General features: G+C 51.2%; 1 protein-coding gene across 1 annotated transcript in view; it reads right to left on the bottom strand.

Annotated features, from left to right (window-relative positions):
• Window positions 1-22,852, bottom strand: part of CFDP1 (craniofacial development protein 1) — an 85,323-nt gene extending 62,471 nt beyond the window's left edge. Inside the window, exons 1-5 of the mRNA XM_054389696.1 lie at window positions 22,789-22,852; window positions 22,587-22,692; window positions 21,730-21,970; window positions 20,023-20,141; window positions 622-726 (exon numbers count right to left, since the gene is read on the bottom strand). Of these exons, the coding sequence (XP_054245671.1) occupies window positions 622-726; window positions 20,023-20,141; window positions 21,730-21,970; window positions 22,587-22,692; window positions 22,789-22,852 (635 nt within the window). The remainder of the gene's footprint in view (window positions 1-621; window positions 727-20,022; window positions 20,142-21,729; window positions 21,971-22,586; window positions 22,693-22,788) is intronic.
• Between the last annotated feature and the right edge of the window lie 339 nt (window positions 22,853-23,191).

Raw genomic sequence — 23,191 nt, 5'->3', positions numbered from 1 at the left:
GAAGACAGGAGCAGCTCCCTCTGTTCCTTGGGTGATCTCCTAAGCTCATCAAGAAGTGGAGTGACACATCGGATGCACAGGGGACCTGACCTCTTTGCATCTTTGACAGGCATTATGATAATCTCGGAACTGGGTGTCAGAGCTTGAACTGAAAAGTGACAAATCCACACCAAAATGATAGCAGGGAACATCAAACAGGCCAAAGCACCTCATTCAAATGCTCCCTCCAAGTTTATAAGCAGCCACAGCCCAACCTGGCCTGGCTTCTTATGGTCCTGAGAAGCACCTCTCAAAGGAGCTGCAGGCAATCTCAGGCATGTTCCTTGGCTACCTGCAGTTTGCACAGGCTGCTCAAGCCATCCAGAACAAAATTTCCTTCCTGGCATGAAGGATTTAGGAGGATTGAGAAATTCAAGACCACAAAGTGAGTCACTTGGACTCAGGGGTTGCTTCCCTCCCCCTGAAACCATCACACCCTTCCAGGCCTAGCCTTGCTCCCACTGAAAGCCTGCAGAAAACAGACACCCAATTAGGTTAAACACCACCCAGCCTGTGTTATCAGCTCCAGTTGCATCTTTCTCACTGAGGATCCATCCCTGGGCAGAGCAACCACACACTCACCCAGAGCCTGTTGGGAGGGAAGCTGGAGCTGCTGGCTGTCGTTTCTCTTGCTGCTTCAGAAAAGATTTAGCTTCTTTGGAGGTTGAGTCCACCTCTTTAGTCACTCTGTTGGAGGAAAAGAGACAAAGCAGAGGGTAAGAGAGAGCCACACTCACTCAGCAACAAAAAACCCAAAGATTCAGCAAGGAAACACAGAAAGCAGGTCCAGGAGCTCCTGCTTGGAGATTCACCTCCCTCAGCTGCAAGGTGAAGAACAGGCATCTTGTTAGGAGTTCATTCCAGAGACAAACCCTTGATATTGACAGCAGGAATAAACAAAAAGGGAAAGAGCAGCTAATTAGAGCTGGGGGAAGAGGGGAGTTTTCCCTTCAAACAAACAGGAATGCTCATTCATTCAAAGAGGCCTGGCTCCCTGGCAGCTACTAAATGCTCTGCTCAGGTCACTGGGGGCAATCCCAGGTTCTTAATTGGGCTCTTGATCTCCTCATTTGTCGGTCAGTGAGGCAGCTCCTCTGCCACAGCTGTTCTGCCACCGACTGCACACCAGCTTGGCAACATCTGCAACCCAGAGGAAGCTCTGCCAAGGCAGAAAGCAAGAAATTTGCTCTGATTTTTCCAGTTCAAGGCCCTGAGGGTGCGAAATATTGGACTCCAAGAAAAAAAATGAGAAATCAATACAGTATCTACACAGCAGGGAATAAATTCTCAACATGAGAAAGAATCTCTAGAAAGCCACTCAGTAATTAATTTTTCCTCGACCCCAGCCACTTCAGCCCCTCATGCACAATGCTCTGCCTCCAGCAACACACTTTGCATGCCCTCAGTAGCTCTTCATGAGGTTGCCCCCAGTTTGTCAAGCTAACAATTTTCTTCTCTGTGGGCTTCTTCAGGGCCCTGCAGCTCTGTGGGTACAGACCCATGGCTCAGCCAGCTCAGAATCATGGAATCCACTTGGTTGGAAGAGATCTTTAGGATCATCCAGTCCAGCTGTTAACTCAGCACTGCCAGGTCACCAGTAAACCACAGCATCACATCTCCAGGGCTTTTCAGTCCCTCCAGGAATGGGGACTCCACCACTGCCCTGGACAGCCTGTTCTGTGCTTTCACAACCCTGTAGGGGGAAGAAATTGATCCTCATGTCCAAACTAAAGTTCCCCTGGCACAACTTAAGGTTATTTCCTGTTATGTGCTGTTGCTTCTTCCCTGGGAGAGGAGACCAACCTTCACCTGGCTCCACCCTCCTTTCAGGGAGTTGTAGAGAGCCAGAAGGTCTCCCCCAGCCTCTTTTTGTCCAGATTAAACAACCCCAGGTCCCTCAGCACCATTCCAGGGCAATCACTTCACCATCCAAGGTCACAAGAGAGGTTGCTACCAAGGGATGATGCAGGCTTTGATACTTGCTTCCCTCCACCACCTCAAGGTGCAAAGAGCAATGGCTGGACACAGAATTTAACATCTTGTTCCACTGCACTCACTACAGGAAAGACATTGAGGGGTTGGAGCAGGTCCAGGGAAGGGCAATGAAGTTGGTGAAGGGTCTGGAGAACAGAGCTGGTGAGCAGTGGTTTAGTTTGGAGAGAAGGAGGCTCAGAAGAGACCTTCTCACTCTTTACAACTCCCTGAAAGGAGGCTGCAGCCAGGTGAAGGTTGGTCTCTTCTCCCTAGGAAGAAGTGATAGGATGAGAGGAAATGGCCTCAAGCTGCACCAGAGGAGGTTTAGGTTGGACATTAGAAGAAACTTCTTCACTGAAAGAGTTCTCAAACACTGGAACAGCCTGCCCAGGGAGGTGGTTGAACCCCCGCTCCTGGAAGTGTTTCAAAGAGGCAGAGATGTGGTGCTGAGGGCCATGGTTCAGCACCAGGCTAGTCAGAGCTACATAATGCTTGGCCTGCATGATCTTAGAGGTCTTTTCCAACCAAAATGATTCTGTGATTTTATTTCCCCCCTGCCTTTTTGCCTGCCAGCAGCTGATTCAGAGCATATTCTGGAAGCTGCCTGCTGTAGCAACAGAGCTGCAAAGCTGTGGGCAACCTGTTCCACTAGGACTGCCCAGCTGGGGGACAGCTTAGTGGGTCAGAGATGTTAATTAAAAGTGACCTTTTGAGGCAATTCCATCACAAGACTCACTGCTGATTGTCTCAGACTGAAACAAAAGTAGCTCTGAGGCAGCCTGCCAGCAGCAACTCCTGCACCACTCCTGCAGAACTGCCAAAAGAAAGAATGGCCAAAGGGCTTGGTGAGGTATTCATTCAGGTTATTCACATCTCAACCTTTCCCAGATCCCAGGCCAAGGAGGAAAGAAATCCTCTGCTCTGCATTATTACGGGAGACAATCGCTCTCCATGGACAAACCAGGGCAGGAACAATCCCCTGCACCAGCACAGACTGGGGGCTGACCTGCTGGAAAGCAGCTTCATAGAGAAGGACCTTGGAGTACTGGTGGACAGTAAGTTACCCATGGGACAGCAATGTGCCCTTGTGATCAAGAGGGGCAGTGGTATCCTGGGGGGCATCAAGAGTGTGGCCAGAAGGCCAAGAGAGGTTTTCCTCCCCCTCTATTCTGCCCTGGTGTGACCACATCTGGAGTCCTGGGTCCAGTTTTGGGCTTCCCAGTTCAAGAGGGACAGGAAACTATTGGAGAAAGTCCAACAGAGGCTACAAGGGTGATGAAGGGCCTGGAACATCTGGCTGAGGAGGACAGGCTGAGGCCTGAGGCTGTTTAGCCTGGAGAAGAGAAGGCTGAGAGGGGATCTGATCAATGTCTATAAATACCTGAGAGCTGGATGTCAAGAGGAAAGGACCAGGTGCTTTTCAGTGGTGTCCTGTGATAGAACAAGGAGCAATGGATACAAACTGGAACCCAGGAAGTTCTAGCTCAACATGAGGAGAAATTTCTTTGGTGTGTGGGTGCTGGAGTCCTGAAGCAGGCTGCCCAGAGAGGTTGTGGAGTCTCCTTCTCTGGAAACTTTCAAAAGCCATCTGGATGTATTCCTGGGTGACCTGCCCTGGGTGATTCTGCTTTGGCAGGAGGGTTAGGCTCAATGATCTGTGGAGGTCCCTTCCAACCCCTACCATTCTGTGGTTCTATTAAAGCACTTTTGCTCTTCATGGGGAGAAATGGGAGCCATTAATGGAGCAGGAAGAAACCACAGTCAGTACTGAGGAGAACTAGAAGACCTTTCACTTTTAAAGACTTACTAAACAACAAGTTGCCCTGGGGTGCTATTCACACATTGTCATCCAGGAAGAAACATGAAAATAAGAATATTGTCAGCAATAAAACAAATGGCTACTGTCTCACCCACTCACAGCCCCTGTAATTCACACACAAAACTACTGTCCCCTCATCGTTTTCCCCCTTAAAGATTCCATTGTTCTGCTGGGCTGTTAAAGAAGGCTCCCAAAATACAAAACAGTTATTAAATTTTGGACTGTGCCGGTGCTTGGTAGCACAGAGAGTGCTGCTACACAAGGTGCTGTGCAACTCCCAACATCCCAGCAAAGGAAGGGATCCCTGCACAGCACAACACTCAGACCCCAGGACTTGCCCCTCAGTATGTCAGGAAAGAACTCAGCTCAGCAGCCAAGCAGAGGAAGGAAAACACACAGGGACAACGAGGAGACCAAGAAGCAGGGTCTCAGAGGCAGAACAGGGAAGCTGAGAGAGACAAAACAGCCATATCAAGAAGGCTTGCAGGCTTCTGAGCACAGCCTTGAGCATCCCAAATGGCAACATTCCTCCCAGTTCCCACTCGACACAGCTGCATTCTCCTCACTGGAACAGCTGCGGCACAGCAGGCTGAGAAAGCAGAAGGTGGTATTTGGGTGGAAGGGGACTCAGAGCTAAGCAGAATGCTAAAATCCCCAGTTGCAGGGGCACAAAAGTACCACCTGCCCTGACCTCCCTGCTGAGAAAAGGGAGAGCAAGAGTGGAAGCTCTGGAAAATGCCAGCTCCTCACCTCTTGTTCTCAGGACACAGCCCTCGCTTGGGACTCCTGCCCCAGTTTAGACCTGACACAATTCAAACAAACTTTCCACATGATCTCAATGTGGTTAACTCTGGGGAAATCACAGACTAAGGGGGTGCAAAAGGAGGCTAATTATCCTTTATTCCATATTCCCCATCTGTGTCAAGCCTCATTAAGTAGTCCTCCAGTCTTCTGGAATGATCACTTGAGGAGCAAACACTGCTTGTCTACAGGGGTTTGTAAAAATAAACTAAGCCCTCCTGAGCCAAGAGGAATTATTTTGTCTGAACATTCTTTTGGTGGACTCCTGTGCTTGAGCTGCCATGTCTTGGGTGCCTTCCACAGACAGATGCTACTGCTCCAGCTTCCAAGATTCCAAGCATCAATATAGGCTGGGCAGGGACTGGCTGGAGAGCAGCCCTGAAGAAAAGGCCTTGGGGGTGCTGGGGGATGAGAAGCTCAGCAGGAGCCAGCAGTCAGCACTTGCAGCCCAGAGAGCCAAGCAGAGCCTGGGCTGCAGCAGCAGAAGTGTGGCCAGCAGGGCCAGGGAGGGGATTCTGCCCCTCTGCTCCACTCTGCTCAGACCACACCTGGAGCTCTGGGTCCAGTGCTGGAGCCTCTGTTCCAGGAAGGATCTGGAGGTGCTGGAAGGTATCCAGGGAAGGGCCATGAGGACAAGCAGAGGGCTGGAGCTCCTCTCCTATCAGGACAGGCTGAGTTGGAATTATTCAGCTTGGAAAAGAGAAGACTCCCAGGAGACCTTCTTGTGGCCTTGCAGTATCTGAAGGGGGCTCCAAGAAAGCTGGGGAGGGACTTTTGAGGGTGTCAGGGAGTGATAGGACTGGGGGGATGGAGCAAAACTAGAAATGGGGAAGATTGGATGTTAGGAAGAAATTCTTCCCCATGAGGGTGGTGAGAGACTGGCACAGGTTGCCCAGGGAGGTGGTGGAAGCCTCATCCCTGGAGGTTTTTGCAGCCAGGCTGGATGAGGCCTTGAGCAACCTGCTCTGGTGTGAGGTGTCCCTGCCCATGGCAGCAGGGTTGGAACTGGATGATGTTTCAGGTGCCTTCCAACCTTGACAGTTCTGTGATTCTAAGACACTGGAGTGCACATGTGCCCAGAGAGGTGGTAGATGCCCCATCCCTAGAACCACTGCAGGTCAGGTTGTGTGGGGCTGTAAGCAACCTGCTCTGCTTGCAGCTGTCCCTGCTGACTGTGGAGGGATTGGACTGGATGACCTTTAAAGGTCCCTTCCAACCCAAACCACTCCATGATTCTATGTTCAGCACCTTCCAGAAGAGAATGAAGTCCTCACACCACTGAACCTGTAGCCCACATGTGCCCTCACACTGAGTATGTGTTTACTTTATACCTGGTGTCAAGTAGCCAGAACTAAAATTAAGAGGTCCCCATCACTTCTCTAATTTCAAACTAAACCAGCTTTCTCCCTTAGAGAAAAAAATAAAACCAACATTCTCCAAACCCTGCCCTTCAAATCAGATTGGAGAAGCTGGGCAACTGAGCCTGCTCCCTGAAGCAACAGAGCCAAGACCAGCCTGGTGTGATGGATTGTTTCACAGATTCACAGACAGAATCAGGTTTGAAGGGACCCTCCAAGGGCATTTTGTCCAAACTCCCTGCAGGCAGCAGGGACATGTCCAACCAGAGCAGGCTGCCCAGGCACACAGAGTCTGATTTTGAATGGCTCCAGGGCTGGGGCCTCCACCACCTCCCTGGGCAACCTGTGCCAGTGTCTCACCACCCTCACTGTGCAGAACTTCCTCCTGATGTCCAACCTAACTCTGCCCTGCTCCAGCTTCAAACTATTGCCCCTGGCCCTATCCCCACCAGCCCTTGTGAACAGTCCCTCCCCAGCCTGCCTGTAGGTACCCTGCAGATATTGAAGTGCAGCTATAGAGTCTCCCTGGAGCCTTCTCCAGGCTGAACAGCCCCAACTCCCTCAGCCTGTCCCATAGTAGAGGTTCTCCATCCCTCTGATCATCTTTGTGGCCTCCTCTGGACCTGCTCCAGCAGCTCCATGCCTCTCTTGTGTTGGGGATCCCAGAGCTGGACACAGCACTGCAGGTGAGGTCTCACCAGAGTGGAGCAGAATTTTGTGGGCTCCTACCTGCACAGAAGCTGCTGCCTGGCTTTGAAAAGGAAACAAATGCCCTGAGAGCTCTCCTGGAGCCAAGCAGGGGCTGGTACTGGTACTGGTGCTGCTCCTCATAGCAGGTGTGTGCTGCTGCCCCAGCAGTCAGTCCAGGCTACCTCACAAGCCAAGCCACCCAGAAGTGAGCAGAGGTGGATGGGATTTCCACATCAATAATGCATTCAAAGTGCTTTTTGACATCCACATCCTAACCTTGCAACCCCCTTGAAGGAAACAACCCATTCCCCATCACCTCCTGGATGACAAAGACTCTGTGACAGATGTAAAGAAGATGTATGGATGGTGCAGCCACCTGAGATGCTGACCAAGCTGTCAGGGCCCCTCTGGCCTTCTGCTTACTCCATCTGCAAGAGGCTTTCTAAATCCAAAGGGAAGTAGTGCTCTGGTGATCAACCTCCCACTGGGACTTGCAATAGGTAGAGCACATCAAACACAGCTCTCTGGAGGAGCTGACCCACAGCTTGTACAGAAGGCTTCACCTCCCTGCTGAGTGGAGCTTTAATCCACCCCAGTTTTTAGTGTCTCCAAGCATCCAAGCTTCTTTGGATAACCATTCCCTTGGCCAGCCACAAATCCTGCCATGCAGTTTCATTTCAGTCTTTGATGCATTCCATTGTTCCTCCCAAAAGGATTAACTTCCAAGTTATGGAACACACCTCAGAGGCTGAGGGAACTGGGATGTATCAAGCAAGGTGTGTCCACAGGGCTAGAGAAGTTCTTCTCCCCCTCTACTCTGCCCTGGTGAGACCACACCTGGAATCCTGTGTCCAGTTTTAGGCTCCCCAGTTCAAGAGAGACAGAGACCTGCTGGAGAGAATCTAACAGAGAGCCAGGAGGATGCTTAGGGGACTTGAGCATCTCCCCTGTGAAGAGAGACTGAGAGCCCTGGGGCTGTTTAGGCTGGAGAAGAGAAGGCTGAGAGGGGATCTGATCAATGTCCATCAATATCTGAGGGGTGGGTGTCAGGAGGAGGGGGCCAGGCTCTTTTGGGTGGTTCCCAGTGATAAGCCAAGGAACAATGGGTTCAAACTTGAACACAGAAGCTTTCAGCTCAACATGAGGAGAAACTTCTTTGCAGTGAGGGTGACAGAGCCCTGGAACAGGCTGCCCAGGGGGGTTGTGGAGTCTCCTTCTCTGGAGACTTTCCAAACCCAGCTGGATGCATTCCTGTGCAGACTACCCTAAGTGATGCTGCTCTGGCAGGGGGGTTGGAGCTGATGATCTCTGGAGGTCCCTTCCAACCTCTGACATACTGTGAGACTGTGTAACTGAGGTTGCACCTCAAGGTGCAAAGAACAATGGCTGGACACAGAATTTAACATCTTGTTCCACTGCACTCACTACAGGAAAGACATTGAGGGGTTGGAGCAGGTCCAGGGAAGGGCAATGAAGTTGGTGAAGGGTCTGGAGAACAGAGCTGGTGAGCAGTGGTTTAGTTTGGAGAAAAAAAGGCTCAGAAGAGACCTTCTCACTCTTTACAACTCCCTGAAAGGAGGCTGCAGCCAGGTGAGGGTTGGTCTCTTCTCCCTTGGAAGAAGTGATGAGAAAAATGGCATCAGCTGCACCAGGGGAGGTTTAGGTTGGACATTGGGAACCCTTTCAGTGAAGAAGCTTCTTCTAAACACTGTAACAGGCTCCACAGGGAGGTGGTTCAATGCCTATCCCTGCAAATGTTTCAAAGAGGCAGAGATGTGGTGCTGAGGGCCATGGTTTAGCAGCAGCCTTGGTGGAGTTAGAGAGTGATTGGACTCAATGATCCTGAAGGTCTTTTCCAGCCAAAACAATTCTATGATTCTATGAGTTGAGCAGTCCAGGTGAGCAGAGGTAGTGGCTGTGCCCTTCTCAGCCATGACCTGCAAGTTCACCAAAAGAATTACAGATCCCTGCAACTCCACTACTGCTGCAAAGCAGTGCAGAGGTCACCTTGCACATCTCTGCTGCCCAGAAGAGCCCTGCAGGTCCTGTACTGTAGGTGTCAAGAGCCAAGGTTCACTTACAGCTGTGAATGCTGGACCCAGAGGTCACACAGATCACAATACAGGAGCCAACAACACCTGGTACAGAGCAGAAGCATCCCCACAGGGCAAAAGCCAGACTCAGCTTGACTGGGTTTGTAAAGTGTTAATGAGATAGGAAGGCAGCAAACAGCTTTGCCTTCCCTTCAGGCTACCACAGAAGCCCTTCTGCTCCACCATCTTAATTACAATCCAAAAAATAAAAAATATTTGAAAAAAATCCATCTCCCAAGCTGCACTTTTCAGCAGGGGAAACCCCAGGCCCAAGGGCTGCAAAGCAGAGGCTCTGCCAGTATCTCACCAGACATCAAAAACTTCTTTCTGAGCCTGGGGCTGTTGGGAGCGAGGCAGCAGCTTGGAAGCAAAGGGAAACAGAGCAAGCAGGAAAATGCTGGGATTGAAGTTGAAGGCCCTGCAATGAAAGCATGAACAGGACAAAAGATGCCTTTCCTAACAGCAAAAGAGCCCCTGGGAGACCTCAGTAGGTCACTAAGCACCTCCTGTTTCCATATTTTTCAAAGGCAGGGAATTGTCTGAGAGCCAGGTACAAAACCAACATCAACTCCACTGCCTCCTGGGGAAGGGTGGGATTTATTTCCACACTAACTGCACACAACATAGGCAGAAAACACCTGGAAGAACTTGGAAGATGGGAAAACACAGTAGGTAACCCAGGTCCCAGAGCTGATGGACACCCAGATACCAGAGATTTGAAAGCCCTGGAAATGCCCAAGATGATCTGGAGGTCAAGCCACCATTTCAGAGATGCTTTGAGACTCCTCCCACCTTTGGAGACCCCAGCTGAGCCTTCTTCATCATCACACACCAGCAAAAAAAAAAAGCACAAAGGAACCCAACAGCTCCCTATTATTTCCTTATAAGCACCAAGCCTATGACACAGACATCAGATAGCTTTCAGGTGCACATCTGCTCTGTCACTCTGGTGTTTTCAAAAGCATGGTCAGATAAAGGAAGAGTATAGGAGACATGTCAATGAGTGCCAGATAATCACAGAATGGGATGGGTTGGAAGGGACCTTTAAATGTCCAACTCACCCCTGCAGTCAGCAGGGACATCGGTAACTGCAGCAGGTTGCTCAGAGCCCCAGAAAAACCTCACCTGGAATGGTTCCAGGGATGAAACATCTCCCACCTCTCTGGGCAACCTGGACAAGTGTCACCACCATCGGTGTCCAACATTTCTCCCTTCTCTCCACTCTCAATCTCCCTCTTTCAGCTCAAACCATCACCCCTTGTCCTGTCACAGCAGGCCCTGCTCCAAAGTCTGTCCCCAGCTTTCTTAGAGCCCCCTTTAACCAGTGCAAGGCCAACAGAAGGTCTCCCTGGAACCTTCTCTCCAGGCTGCACAACCCCAACTCTCTGCCTAAACTCACAGGAGAGGGCTTCCAGCCCTCCCAGCATTGCTGTGGCTTCCTCTGGCCCTGCTCCAGCAGCTCCCTGTCTGTGCTGTGCTGAGGACTCCAGAGCTGCCCCAGCACTGCAGGGGGGGTCTCAGCAGAGTGCACCAGAGGGGCAGAATCCCCTCCCTGCCCCTGCTGCCCACACTGCTGGGGATCAGCCCAGGGCACTGCTGGAGCTGGGCTGGCAGTGCTCAGTGCCAGCTCATCTCCAGCTTTTCACACTCCAGCACCCCCAAGTCCTTCTCCCCAGGGCTGCTCTGCACCCCTCCCTCTCCAGCCTGGACCAATACTGGAGGCTGCCCTGATCCAGGTGCAGGACCTTGCACTTGGCCTTGTTGAACCTCCTAAAGTTCACCTGTGCCCAGTTCTGGAGCTTCTCCAGGTCCCTCTGGATGGATCCTGTCCCTCAGGTGTGTCAACCTCACCCTTCAGCTCATGCACATTCCACAGGTGCTGTGCCTCCACTGCAGTATGGTAGATCATGCATGCCCACACAGCCCCCAGGGGGCCTCCCAGCCACCCTCCCAGCCTGCTCCCAGCTCCATGCAGATGTGGGCAGCCCCTTGAGCTGCAGGTGGGACTGCAGCTCAGCATGCAGGAGTGGCACACCACTGCATGGCATACCATGGGTCACCCTGATCCAAGGACAGGACCTTGCACTTGGCCTAAAGTGCACTGGACAAGCTGGCACTACTGGGTCACACTCTACAAGTCACAGCTCCTCTTGGCTTCAGCTTCCCCATTTAAGCAGAAGCTTGTCCTGCACAGCTGCGAAGGAAAACCCTGACCAGAAGCTGAGCCATTCCCCTTCTGAAAGCACATCAAAGCAGCCCACGAGGTGACTCATGTCAGAAGCAAATGCTGTGGGGCTCAGCCTTCTGGCCAGGTTTGTCACACTGCTTCTGAAGTTTTAATTCCTGCAGCTGCCTTTGAGAAAGGCAAATGCCTGGGGAGTGAACCAGTAGCACACAGCACAGCTCCTGCTCACTACTTAGTGACCTCACTGCTGAGCCACCCCCGTGCCAGGCAGCGCTGGACTACATTAGGGTTCCCCAAGGGACACCCTCCAGCATCAGAGAATGGATGCAAGCAGAGGAAAGGTTATCACAACGTGCTCCCAAGACTCTTCCACTCCCCAGCACCTTTTCAAAGGTAACAGATTTTCCACTCACTCGCAAACAAAAACCAATCCATAGCTGGCTCCAAATGGGAGCAGGCCATGGAGGAGCGAGGGAGGCACCGACCTCCACGAGGAACAGCACAAGGACAGGAACAGGCTGCTGCCTCCACCCCCTGCTGCCAAGATCAGCACTTGGCTGCTTGTTTGTAGAGAAGCAACCAGCCCATGCAATCCTGGGCCATTTGATTTGTCTTACAGTCCCCCAAGGCATCATCCTCAGGTTTCTCCTGTTCGTTACATTTCTGGAAGAGTCTTATAAGCCAAAGGTTTGGCACTGTGCAAGCTGCACTGAAGAAGTGGTCACTGCAGAAAGAAGGCTCTGGGGAGACCTTAGAGCAGCCTTCTAGTACCTGAAGGGGGCTACAAGAATGCTGGGGAGGGACTGTTTACAGTGATAGGATGAGGAGCAATGGTTTGGAGCTGGGAGAGGGGAGATTGAGAGTGGAGATGAGGAAGAAATTGTTGGCAGTGAGGGTGGGGAGACACTGGAACAGGTTGCCCAGGGAAGACAATGATGTCCCCTCCCTGGAGGTGCCCAAGGCCAGGTTTGGATGAGGCCTTGAGCAACCTGGGCTGGTGAGAGGTGTCCCTGCCCATGGCAGGGGGTTGGAAGTGGATGATCTTTAAGGTCCCTTCCAACCCAAACCATTCTGTGAATCTATCAATCTACAAATCTATGCAAGTGACCAGGATACACTTCTCTAGAACCTCGCAACCAAAGAGGACCTATGAACACTCAGCCTCACTGGTCACCAACACAACGCCAAAGTCCTCAGAGAGGCTGGACTTGGGAGTGGCTTCTCAAGGGGCTGCTGAAACTCATCTGGTTCACTTTTCCTCACCACCGTTTCCTTACTACCACAGTGAAAGCCATTGCACAAAGCACACCAAAACACAGAGAGATCTTCTCCTCTGCCCCTCTTAGTTCAGTTCACTGTCTTCATATCTCATCTAACCCAACAACCATCTACCTCATCTGGTGGAGGTTGTAAATCTCTTCTATCCACCTAGGGAAAAAAAAAAAAGGCAGAGCTTTTAAATAGAAGGCTTCTGGAGACAGATTCTAGTGATGCTCACTCATTTCTATGTCACACACACATCAGCCTTGATCTGACATGCACCACACACCCAAACACCAGTAAGAGAGGCAAAGCCCAAACTCCTCCTCTTCCTCCTGATTTCAAAGCAACTGCCCTTCACTCAGCATCATGCAAAACCCCAATAAAAAGAAACCAAACCAAGTTTCACACCCAGCAAGAGGTGTGAGCATGCTGCCAGCCCCTTGCCAGCCCTCAGCAGCTGAGCTTCCTGGAAAGCAGCACCAGGGAAGGAGAGAGTTAAAGGCATGACATGTTTCCTCAGTGCTAATGAGCCCAACACATCTGACTGAGCCTTGCTGAGAGCATAGAGCAAGGATGCAGATTGACAATTGCACAGCCTTAAAATTGCTCTCTCTGCCAGCTCTAAGCCTTGAGACTTGTAGGAGTCCATTCCCTGCTCTTACCCTGCCCCACCTCCACTTCCCTTTGAAATAAATAATATCAGCATCCCAGATGGGGAATAATAGCATTTCCGTAACAAGTCTTGAGATGTGGGGACAAAGTTCTGTAGGGGAGCTAAGGATTTTCCCTCTTTCCACCTCTAAAGGTTTCCAGGACGTCAAACACAGCAGAGAGCTTTCTGCTCCTCTCTATACCTCTGGATTAAGCCTTATCAAAGCCTACCTAAAAGCAGACTGAAAATGCAAACAATATCCCTGGAATTGGGTCATCATCTGCCCCTGGAGCATGAGGAAAAAAAAAAAATAAGACCACCATAAGCCAGGTGATGCTCATGGCTGAGCTGAAGCTGACACCTTGCTGCCTCACCAAACATGGGCAATCCAGCACCCAGTTTCAAAGCACCAAGAAGCTTTAACCAGCAAACACCAAAGAATTCAGCCTGAACTGGTCACTTGAGAAGCAGATAAAGATGACTCAGCTCCAGTCAGACTCAGCAAAATCTCACCTACCTGCTCAGCCTTCAAAGATGAAGAGCTCACTGGACAAGCATTTCTCTGTTATTCAAGGTAAACCTCCAGCTCTCTGCTTGTGGATGTAAATGAGCCCAAAGGGGAAGGTCCCTGTGGCCTGGCAATTTCTGCCACAGCAGCAAAAACCATGCCTTCAGCACTTAACAGCTGCCTGGCAGGAGGAAGACAAACAGCAAGCAGGCAAGGACCAGCTGGATCTTTGCATTTGCTTATCCCAGCATCTAAACAGCAGCAGGGAGCTCATGCTGCAGATGTGGAGAGATGTTGAAACCTCTTCCCACAACATTTCTACCTGGATGCAGGCCCAGCGTGCTGCCAGTGACCAGGCAGCTGGCCCCAGATGTGGGGAGAAGGCAAGAAGTACTCACATCACAGGAACACCTGCCAGGCAGGAGAGTGCCGAAAGAAACAGGTTCACAGCATGGAAGTGCCAAGAAAAAGGCTCAAGAGTTAGTGCAGAAACTAATTCATGAGTCCTCCAGCAGCCACAAGCAAAAGCAGCCAGGGCAGCAGGGGCAGGGAGGGGATTCTGCCCCTCTGCTCCATTCTGCTGAGACCCTACCTGCAGGGCTGCGGCCAGCTCTGGAGTCCTTAGCACAGCACAGACAGGGACCTGCTGGAGTGGGGCCAGAGGAGGCCACAGCAACTGCAAGCCCTCTGCTGTGAGTTCAGGCTGAGAGAGTTGAGGTTGTTCAGCCTGGAGAAAGCTCCAGAGAGATCTTATAGCAGGCTTCTAGTAACTGAAAGGGGCTCCAGGAGAGCCGGGGAGGGACTTTTGACAAGGGCTGGGAGTGCCAGGACCAGGGGCAATGGCTTTGAGCTGGAAGAGGAGAAATTGAGACTGGAGATGAAGAAGAAATTCTTGACAGTGAGGCTGGGGAGACACTGGCACAGGTTGCCCAGGGAGGTCGTGGATGCCTCCTTCCTGTTCCAGGCCAGGTTGGATGATGCCTTGAGCAACCTGGCCTAGGGGAGGTGTCCCTGCCCATGGCAGGGGGGTTGGAACTGGATGATCTTTAAGGTCTATATATAATCCACACAAACAAAGCCCACCTGCACAGAAACATACACAGCTTCTACTTCTGAGCCCTTTACTTCCAATTTGCAATGTATGGACAAAGCAGGATGTCAAACATGGGCCTCCTACTCACAGAATCACAGAATGTGATTGGTTGGAAGGGACCTCTAGAGATCATTGAGTCCACCCCCCCTACCAAAGCAGGGTCATCTAGGGCAGGTCCCACAGGATTGCATCCAGATGGGTTTTCAAATCTCCAGGGAAGACCACCATTATTCCTCTCAGCTTCATTTTACCTCCCACAAGCCAAAGGAAGGTTACACAGAAGGTGTTTCAAACTAAAGCCTTCTCCTTCTAGCATTCAGTGCCCCACCTTTGCTCTTCCCTCACACACTAGCTAGGCTGAACCAGCTCCATGTATGGGAGCTGCATTCTGCTGCGCGGTCCTGCACAGACACGAAGCTGACTTCTGTGGAAGCAGCACAGAAGAACCATTTTGATCCACTGAGCACAGCAACAGCTTAAAGAAAACCAAGAGCCAAAGCAGTCTGCACTGCCAAAGAGAACCAAGCCTCATCCTACAGCAAGTACATTTTGCAACAGAAAAGTCCTGGCAGCAGGGATGTGATTCCCTATTAACGCAACCAGACGTCCTGCATGCCAGGCAAGTCCATAAACCAGAGGCTTCAAAGGAGTTTCAATCTCCTCTGCCAGTGAGAAACACTTTGAACTTCCATTTAGATGCTGAACTGCCTTGGCAGATTGCTCCCACTTGGGGACGGTCACCTGCTGCTCCTCGTCTCTTTAACACCAGGGAATAACCAAAAGCAGAAAAGTCACCACTGGAAAAGACAGAAACCAGTTAAAAGACTGTTTCTGGTTCCAGGATTCAACACCTTTAGGTTGACAAGGAAGTGCTAAATCAGATCTTTCATCAAATTAAAAGCCACCAGACTGAATTCTTCATTTGGTAATCTGCAGTGCTCTGGACCTATAAAGTTCACCAATGGCAACTGATACAAGCAGAGACTAATCAAAATGGATATGAAGTGCAACAATAACCTCAAACAGAGGAGCTGACAGCTTAAAGAGGAAGGTCTTCCACTATTTCACTAGCCCAGACTTCTGGAAAAGCCCTGGAACAGGCTGCCCGGGGAAGTTGTGGAATCTCCTTCTCTGGAGACATTCAAGACCCACCTGGATGCATTCCTGTGTGGACTACCCTGGGTCATCCTGCTTTGGCAGGGGGGTTGGACTCAATGATCTCTGGAGGTCCCTTCCAACCTCTAATGTTCTGTGTTGCTGTGATTCTGCTACTCCAATCACACCAGAAAGATTACACTACCTTCTTACAGGGGAAAAGGAATTGCTCTGCAACATGAGATCAGGGCTAAACAATCTTCTGTTAGGAGCTTCACGGAGCAGACTGTGGAAATTTGTGCCTTGAATCTATCAGGGCTTAAACACTGATCTAAATTCAAAAGTAGCCCTAAACCATCATTTTGAAAGGAAACCAACAGAGCCAGCACTCTGTTTCCAGTCCTTTCAGCCTAGAAACAACCACCATGTGTTGACCCTTTGTGAGCAACGATTCGCCAGCTGCCTCCCCAGGCAAGGGAGTCAGCATTTGGTATTCAGAGCATTTGCAGACCTTGGGGTCCTACAGAAAAAAACAAACCAAACGAAAAAAACAACCTCCTGCTCCTCTAAAGGAAAAACAATCCCCCTGGACCTGGAAAGCAGCAGTAGCTGTAAGCAGAGATAACTCCTGCTACCCTCCCCAAAGCGTTTAGGGGTGCACAACAGAGCAAACACCACCAAAGCTTCAGCTTTGAATGTTACAAAGATCAAAGGCATAGGAAAAAAAAAAAAAAAAACAAACAACATTGAAGGATTTTTCTGTTATCAAAGAGGTAAAGCAAGTAGTATGTTGTAAGTCTAGTGGCAGCAGCAGCAGCAAACAACCCTCCAGACCTTGCTGCAGAATTGCTACTGCTGCCTCTGCAAAAGTGGTGATGCAAGGGCTGCTGTAAACAGAACACACAGCAGCCTTGGTGCTTTCCAGGGTGACAGCTCCAGTGTCAGCTTTTCCAGAAACACAGAATCCCAGGAACCTCTGGAGATCATCCAGTCCAAGCCCCCTGTTCAAGCAGGGCACCCACAGCAGCTTGCCCAGGGTCACAATGACCAGGAGGGGTTGGAATCTCTCCAGAGGAGACTCCACAACCTCTCTAGGCAGCCTGCTCCAGACTTCCAGCACTTTCACAGCAAACAAGTTTCTCCTATTCAGGTGGAACCTTCTTGGTTCCACTTTGTGCCCATTGGTGTCCCTGGGCACCACTGAGCAGAGTCTGGTCCCAGCCTCTTGCCCCCTACAGGTCCTTTAGCTCTTGCTGAACATTGCTCAGATCCCCTCTGGGGCTGCTCTTCTCCAGGCTAAACAGCTTCAGGTCTCTCAGCCTTTGCTCCTCACAGAGATGTTCCAGACCTCTCAGCAGCTTTGTAGCCTCTGATTGACTCTCTCCAGTAGTTCCCTGCCTCTCTTGAACTGAGGAGCCCAGAACTGGATCCAGGACTCCAGATAGGACCTCACTAGGGCAGAGAAGAGGGGTAGCAGAACCTCTCTGCACCTGCTGGCCACACTCTCCTTTCACTCCAGGAGACCACTGGGGCCTTCTTGGCCACAAGAGCACATTGCTAGCTCATGGGCAACTGTTGTCCCCCAGCACTCCCAGGTCCTTTTCCACACAGCTGCTTCCTAGCAGACCCCATCCCCCCTGTAGTGGTGCAGAAAGTTATTTCTCCCCATCCGCAGGACCCCACACTTGCCCTTGTTGAGCTTCACGAGGTCCCCTCTGCCCAGCTCTCCAGCCTGGCCAGGTCAGGCTGACTGGCAGCACAGCCTGGCAGTGTGACAGCCACTCCTCCCAGTTCTGCATCACTGCCTGAGGATCCACTCTTGTCTCTTCATCCAGGTCACCAATGAAGACATTGAAGATGACTACATCCAGTCCTAACCCTGGGGAACACCACAAGCTACAGGCCTCCAACTAGACTCTTTTCTGCTGATCACAACCTTCTGAGCATTGTCCTTCAGCCAGTTCCCAGCCCACCTCACTGTCCACTCATCTGACCCACACTTCCTAAGCTTCTCCCTGAGGCTGTTCTAGGTTAACTTATTGTTGTTTTGGTTAAAAAAAAAAAAAAAAATCGATTAAAAAGTTTTTAATCAAACTACAGAAACTTGCATCAATTCCTTTGCAGCTCCCCAAGGAAAACAGTCCCAGAACCATAGAATGACAGAATGTTAGGGGCTGGAAAGGACCTCAAAAGATCATCCAGTCAGTACTGAGCTGTACAAAGGACACTAAAAAGCAAGTGGAGCAGAAAAAGAAGCTTTTATCTAACTTGCAATAGCTCTTAAAAAAACTTTATAATAAGATACTGATGTCAAAAGCACAAGCTCAGCATCTTAGGAGCCCTGGACAAGTTCTATTTGTGTAAGACAAGTCATTTTTTGAAGGGCAGAGAAAGTTTCCCTGATGCCTTCAGTGAACATCACCCATCACAGAATACACAGCTCTGAAAGCCCTCCAGGGATGGGGACTTCACCCCTGCCCTGGGCAGCCTCTTCCAGGCCTTGAAAACCCTTTCAGGGAAGCAATTGTTTCTTATGTCCAACCTAAACCTCCCCTAGGGTAATTTGAGGCCATTTCCTCTTGTCCTTTCACTTGTCCCTTGGGAGAAGAGACCAACCTCCACCTCACTCCAACCTCCTTTCAAGGAGTTGTAGAGTGGCAAAAGGTCTCCCCTCAGCCTCCTTTTCTCCAGGCTGAACAACCTCAGTTCCCTCAGCTGCTCCTCACCAGACCTGTGCTCTGGACCCTTCCCCAGCTTTGTTGCCCTTCTCTGGGCACACTCCAGCACCTCAATGCCCTTCTTGGAGTGAGTGGCTCAAAACTGAACCCAATATTTGGTGTGCAGCCTCACCAGTGCTCAGTACAGGGGGGTGATCCCTGGTCTATTCCTGCTGGCCACACTATTGCTGATCTAGGCCAGGATGCTGGTGGCCTTCTTGGCCACCTGAGCATACTGCTGCTCCTTTGCAGCCACTGCTGACCAGCACCCCCAGTTCCTTTTCCACCAGGCAGTTTCCAGCCACTCTGCCCCATCCCTGAAGCATTCATGGGGTTGTTGTGACCCAAGCGGAGGACCTGGCACTTGGCCTTGTTGAATCTCACACAATTGGCCTCAATCCATGGATCCAGCCTGTCCAGATCCCTCTGTAGAGCCTCCAGACCCTCCGGCAGATCCACACTCCCACCCAACTTGCCATCATCTGCAAACTTACCGAGGGTGCCCCCCCAGGAATGCAGTTCTCCTTCTGCCACCTGATGACACCTCAGAGCCCAACAAGGCTTTTGTACAACACCCCCTGTGATCCTACACCTTCCCACCTGGAAGGACACCACCTTTGAACCAGGAAAATGGGGACAAACAAAGTGGTGGCTGAGGGAGGGAGTGTGCATCAGAAGACAAACCGTCTACCTGTGATCCTGGCAACAGATTTTTCTCTCCCCACAGGAAACACTTTGCCTTTCCTTTGCAGACAGAGCATGATGGATACTCTCTCTCAGGAAAGCTGCAGACCATAGCTTTTTGCCACTTTCCCAGTGAATGAAAGGTATTCCTACAGCCTGGATTATGCAGGGAAAGAGGGAAATCGCTGCTGCAGCTCACAGCTGTCCCCAGACGTTCAAACAGCTCAGGCAGCAGCAGCACTGCCATTAAAAGCCAAAGCCCCAACTCTCTGCTTCCTCCTCCTGGGTGTTACTGCTGGGAGCTGCTGCCCTCTGCTGTCACACAACAATCTGACAAAACCAGGTTTGCAACTACACCTAAACAGAAGGAAATACAATAAACCACACCTACACAAAACAAACCACCACCATGGCAATAGCCCCAGGGCTACATCACAGTCAGATTTCACCTGCCTTCACCCAGGCCCCTCAGTTCTGCTCTTAAAAAACAACTGCTGCTTTTTTGCAGCCCATCCTGAGAGGCTCCTTGCAGCCCAAACTCAGCCTCAAGGGTGGTTTTAACCCAGCTCATCACCTTCATGGCAGCTCTTTCAGAGGTTGAAGCGCTCAGCTGCTCAGCAAAATGCCTCTTACTGTCTGCAGCTCTTTGCAGTGGATTGTGAACATCAGCAGGAAAAGTGCCAGCAAATATCCTGCCCCTAGCACAGAGCTTGGGCTAGACTCCTGTGGGTCCACACTTCTCTTTGCTTCAGCCTTCACAGGGTATCACCAGGAAGCTCTACCAACTACCCAGGTGGGAAAACCCCAGTGGATTTACAGGCACAGTCTGAAGCTGAGAAAAGACTCAGGGCTGCCTAGAAGTGTATGCTGCAGCCCTTGGGCAGAAAAACCTTGGCCTCACTCTCCTTCAGGCCTGTTTGTGCTCATGACAAAACCAAACAGTGTAAAGGACAAAGGAGAAGGCACACAGCTTCACAGCCTGTCTCCAGCCTGCCTGCAGCACCCAGGCTGCTCTGAGCCTGCAGGGATGAGTCACGTTTTGCCAACTCACCTGACTTCCTCACCAGCGAAATCAAACACTTTGGTGATTGTCACTTTTCCTGAGTCTTTTGGCTTCTCAGACTCTTTTGGTTTCTCCTGAAGCTTGTTCCCACTCTTCTCTTCTTCAGCCTACAAAGCACAGGAAAGGAGAAAGTAAAGCAATGCACTTCTTGTGCCAAGACAAATTGTTCCACTGAGGGGCTGAGGGCACACCTTGGGTAGCACTGCAAGGACAAAGGCAAGTCCCCGAGGGACAAGGAAAGGAAACAAACACCTCTGCCACTAGAAGGGAATTCCCTGCTTGGGTTCCAGGCTTGCAGTGGAGCTCAAGGATCAAAACAGCCTCCAAAAGAGAAATGAAATAGCAATTCAATTTAGGAAAGAGCATGAATACTCCGATGTAGTTCAGAAAGCAAGCAAAAGCCTGAAGACTCAGCTCCCCCCAAAACTGAAGCTCCCAAGGGTGGATCACACAGAAATGTTTATTTTAACCCAAGAATATAGAACACAAGCCACCAGGAGGAACAGCAAGGCTGATCTTCCCAGAGAATCCTGAAGAGATGAAGCTCCTTGTCAATGATGCCTCTTTGAGAAGGAAATATCTTTATGAAGCAATTTGTCAACACCACCTCTTAATTTACTCAGTCACAGCTACACCTTTCAACAGCACACATGAAAGAAAAACCAATCTCAGACTATAAATAATCAAAACAATCCCCTGAATTCTGGTTCTACATCAACCACACACCCCAGCTTTCTTCAAGATGACCAATTTAAGAAGTTCGTGAAGAGAAGAGAGGAACTGCATCTTCCCCATGAATGATTCTAGGCTATGGAGGAACTTTCAAAGGCCATTTCTGGTTTAGCAGTCAGCCTATAAAGGCAGAACTGCTCAGAAGAGAGTTTCTCCTCTCTCCTGCTCTCTGATTCCACCTGCAACCACCTCAGCCCCTCAGCCAGTGACAACTGAGGTGGGGAGAAGGAGGAGGGCTCAGATGAAAGCCGCCAGCAAAGATGACAAGAGGTACACTTGTGCTGCAGCCTTCCAACAGGTGTAGAAAGAAGCTTCACACAGTGAGGGAGAACTTGCCAGGCATCACTGAGACAAGAGTTCAGACTTTTATCACAAACTACCTTTTTAGCTGACCACTCAGAAAAAAACCAAACCAAAACAAAAAACCCAGACAATTTGAGCAAGAGAGTCAGTCTGGGTTCCTTCTTCCCTTCTACCACCTTCACTGTGGAAGACTTTGCAAGGCAAAATCACACCTTGATTTCTTCTTACTACAGATGTCCATCCCAACAGGTAGAACCCTCCAGACCCCCTCACTGTATGAGAATAAAGGCACAGAGATGGCAGCACGGGAGGGTCAGGAAAGGTACAAACCTTGGGGAACACCTGTGCCCACAAGCACAACTCAGGCTGAACCTCTCTGCTGCTGCTATGCCCTAAGGAGACTCCAGGACCACAAAGAGAAGCCAACAGGGCAACAAGCAGCTCCATAAGCAGCATCCCCAGACCACAGACCTCCTCAGTTAGAAAGAAACCAACAGCCTGTCCCATGGTGGGGCTCCAGGCTTACAAAGCAGAAGGGGAAGGGGTAAACCAAGCCTCTTCCCAGCTATGACATCTGGCACCAGCCAGAAACATTGCTGGGTGCTCTAAAGCTTCCAGCCCTTCCCACACTCCCTGGTTGAAGGCCCAGGCCCCTGTTACCTTCTTCGCTTGCGTTGCTTGCATGGCAGCTCCTGCTCTGGGCTTCTCTCCCACGTCACTAAGGAAACGGGCCCAAAGAGCATCCTCTTTCTTTTTCTCTTCTTCCTCTCTGTTTCTTTCCACCTGCTCTACGTTATCCACTTCCTCCTCTTCCTCTCCCTTCTCCTCCTCTTCGTTCTGCTGGGCCTTTTCTTCCTCTTTCTCATCTGGCTCTAGCAAGAGGCCTCCTTTCTTCCTCTTTCTGGAAGCAGATGCCAGAAAAAAACAACCAACAGACATTGAGGTGCTGCAGCATAGTTCCAGAGCTGAACCATGAGCATGGCTGAAGCCATATAGGATCTCATATTCTCTCCAAGACATTCGACCTGGGAGGTTTCCCATACTCTCGGGGGGTGAAGCTACACAATTAAAAGATGCTGCTGTTCAGAAAACCCAGGGAGATGGCAGCAGGCAGCCCCCTGAAGTGGGCAGGCACTTGGGTGTATGTGTAAGGATGGAAGAGACTCCAGGATACTAAGAGAGGAGAACTTGAGCTGCATAGGAACCAAGCTTAAATAACTTGGGTATATACGCAGGTTTCCTCCCAATGAAACATGCTTTGTGCTTAAGAGAGGCTTATTAAAAGGAAGATAGTAAGGACCTGGGGCAGGTTTTCAGGCCCGGTGTCTTCCAAGCCTGAGGATCTCTGCCTCTGACGTTACAGCGACATGAAGAAAAGCGTTTCTCAGCCCCAAAAAACAGCAGAACGAGCGCCGGTGGTGGCGGCTCCCCGCCGTGCCAGGCAGAGCTAAGGCGATTTCCCCACCGGGCACCCCTTGTCTGTGCAGAAGCAGAGGTGGCTCCGCCCGAGGCCGTACCTGCTGCCGGGGCGGCGGGGACTCCTCTTGCGGCGGGGTGGCCGCGGGCTCTCCACCGGCTCTTCTTGCACCAGCTCGCTCACGTCGTCCTCGCTGTACTCCGCACCTGCAAGCACAGCCAATGAGCACCGCACCCGGCACCACCAGGACCGGGACAGCCGGGACTGGCAGGACTATCTCCCCGCTCCCCGGCCCCGCTCACCTGAAGGGACGTAGTCTTCATCCTCGGACGAGGAATACTCCTCCTCCTCCTCCGAGCCCGACATGGTGCCAACCCCGCCGCCGTCGCCTCACACACCCGCGTCACCGCCCCCTCCTCCTCCTTTTCGCGCCCGCCCTCGCCTAGAGCGTCACCGTGGGCCGCGGGCTCTCCCTGGCGGGCTGGAGGATGACCTGCGCCTCCAAAGCGGCGCTAAGCAAGTGGGATCAGTGAGGAGAGCTCAACCGGCAGGCTAGAGCGTCTCACCAGCCCCAGCCAATGACACCTCCCCATGCGCCGAAGGGGCCTTTCGGTGCCAAGAGGCTCCCGGCATCCTTTGCGTCCGAGAGCCGTTGCCATGGCAGCGCGGGGGCGGGACCGGGGCCCAGCTCCGCTGGCACTCGGC

The sequence above is a fragment of the Indicator indicator genome, chromosome 19 (assembly GCF_027791375.1).
Source record: "Indicator indicator isolate 239-I01 chromosome 19, UM_Iind_1.1, whole genome shotgun sequence".
In the NCBI taxonomy this organism is placed as follows: Eukaryota; Metazoa; Chordata; class Aves; order Piciformes; family Indicatoridae; genus Indicator; species Indicator indicator.
The sequence above is the reverse complement of the archived record's forward strand: the minus strand, read 5'-3'. Positions and strand labels throughout refer to the sequence as shown.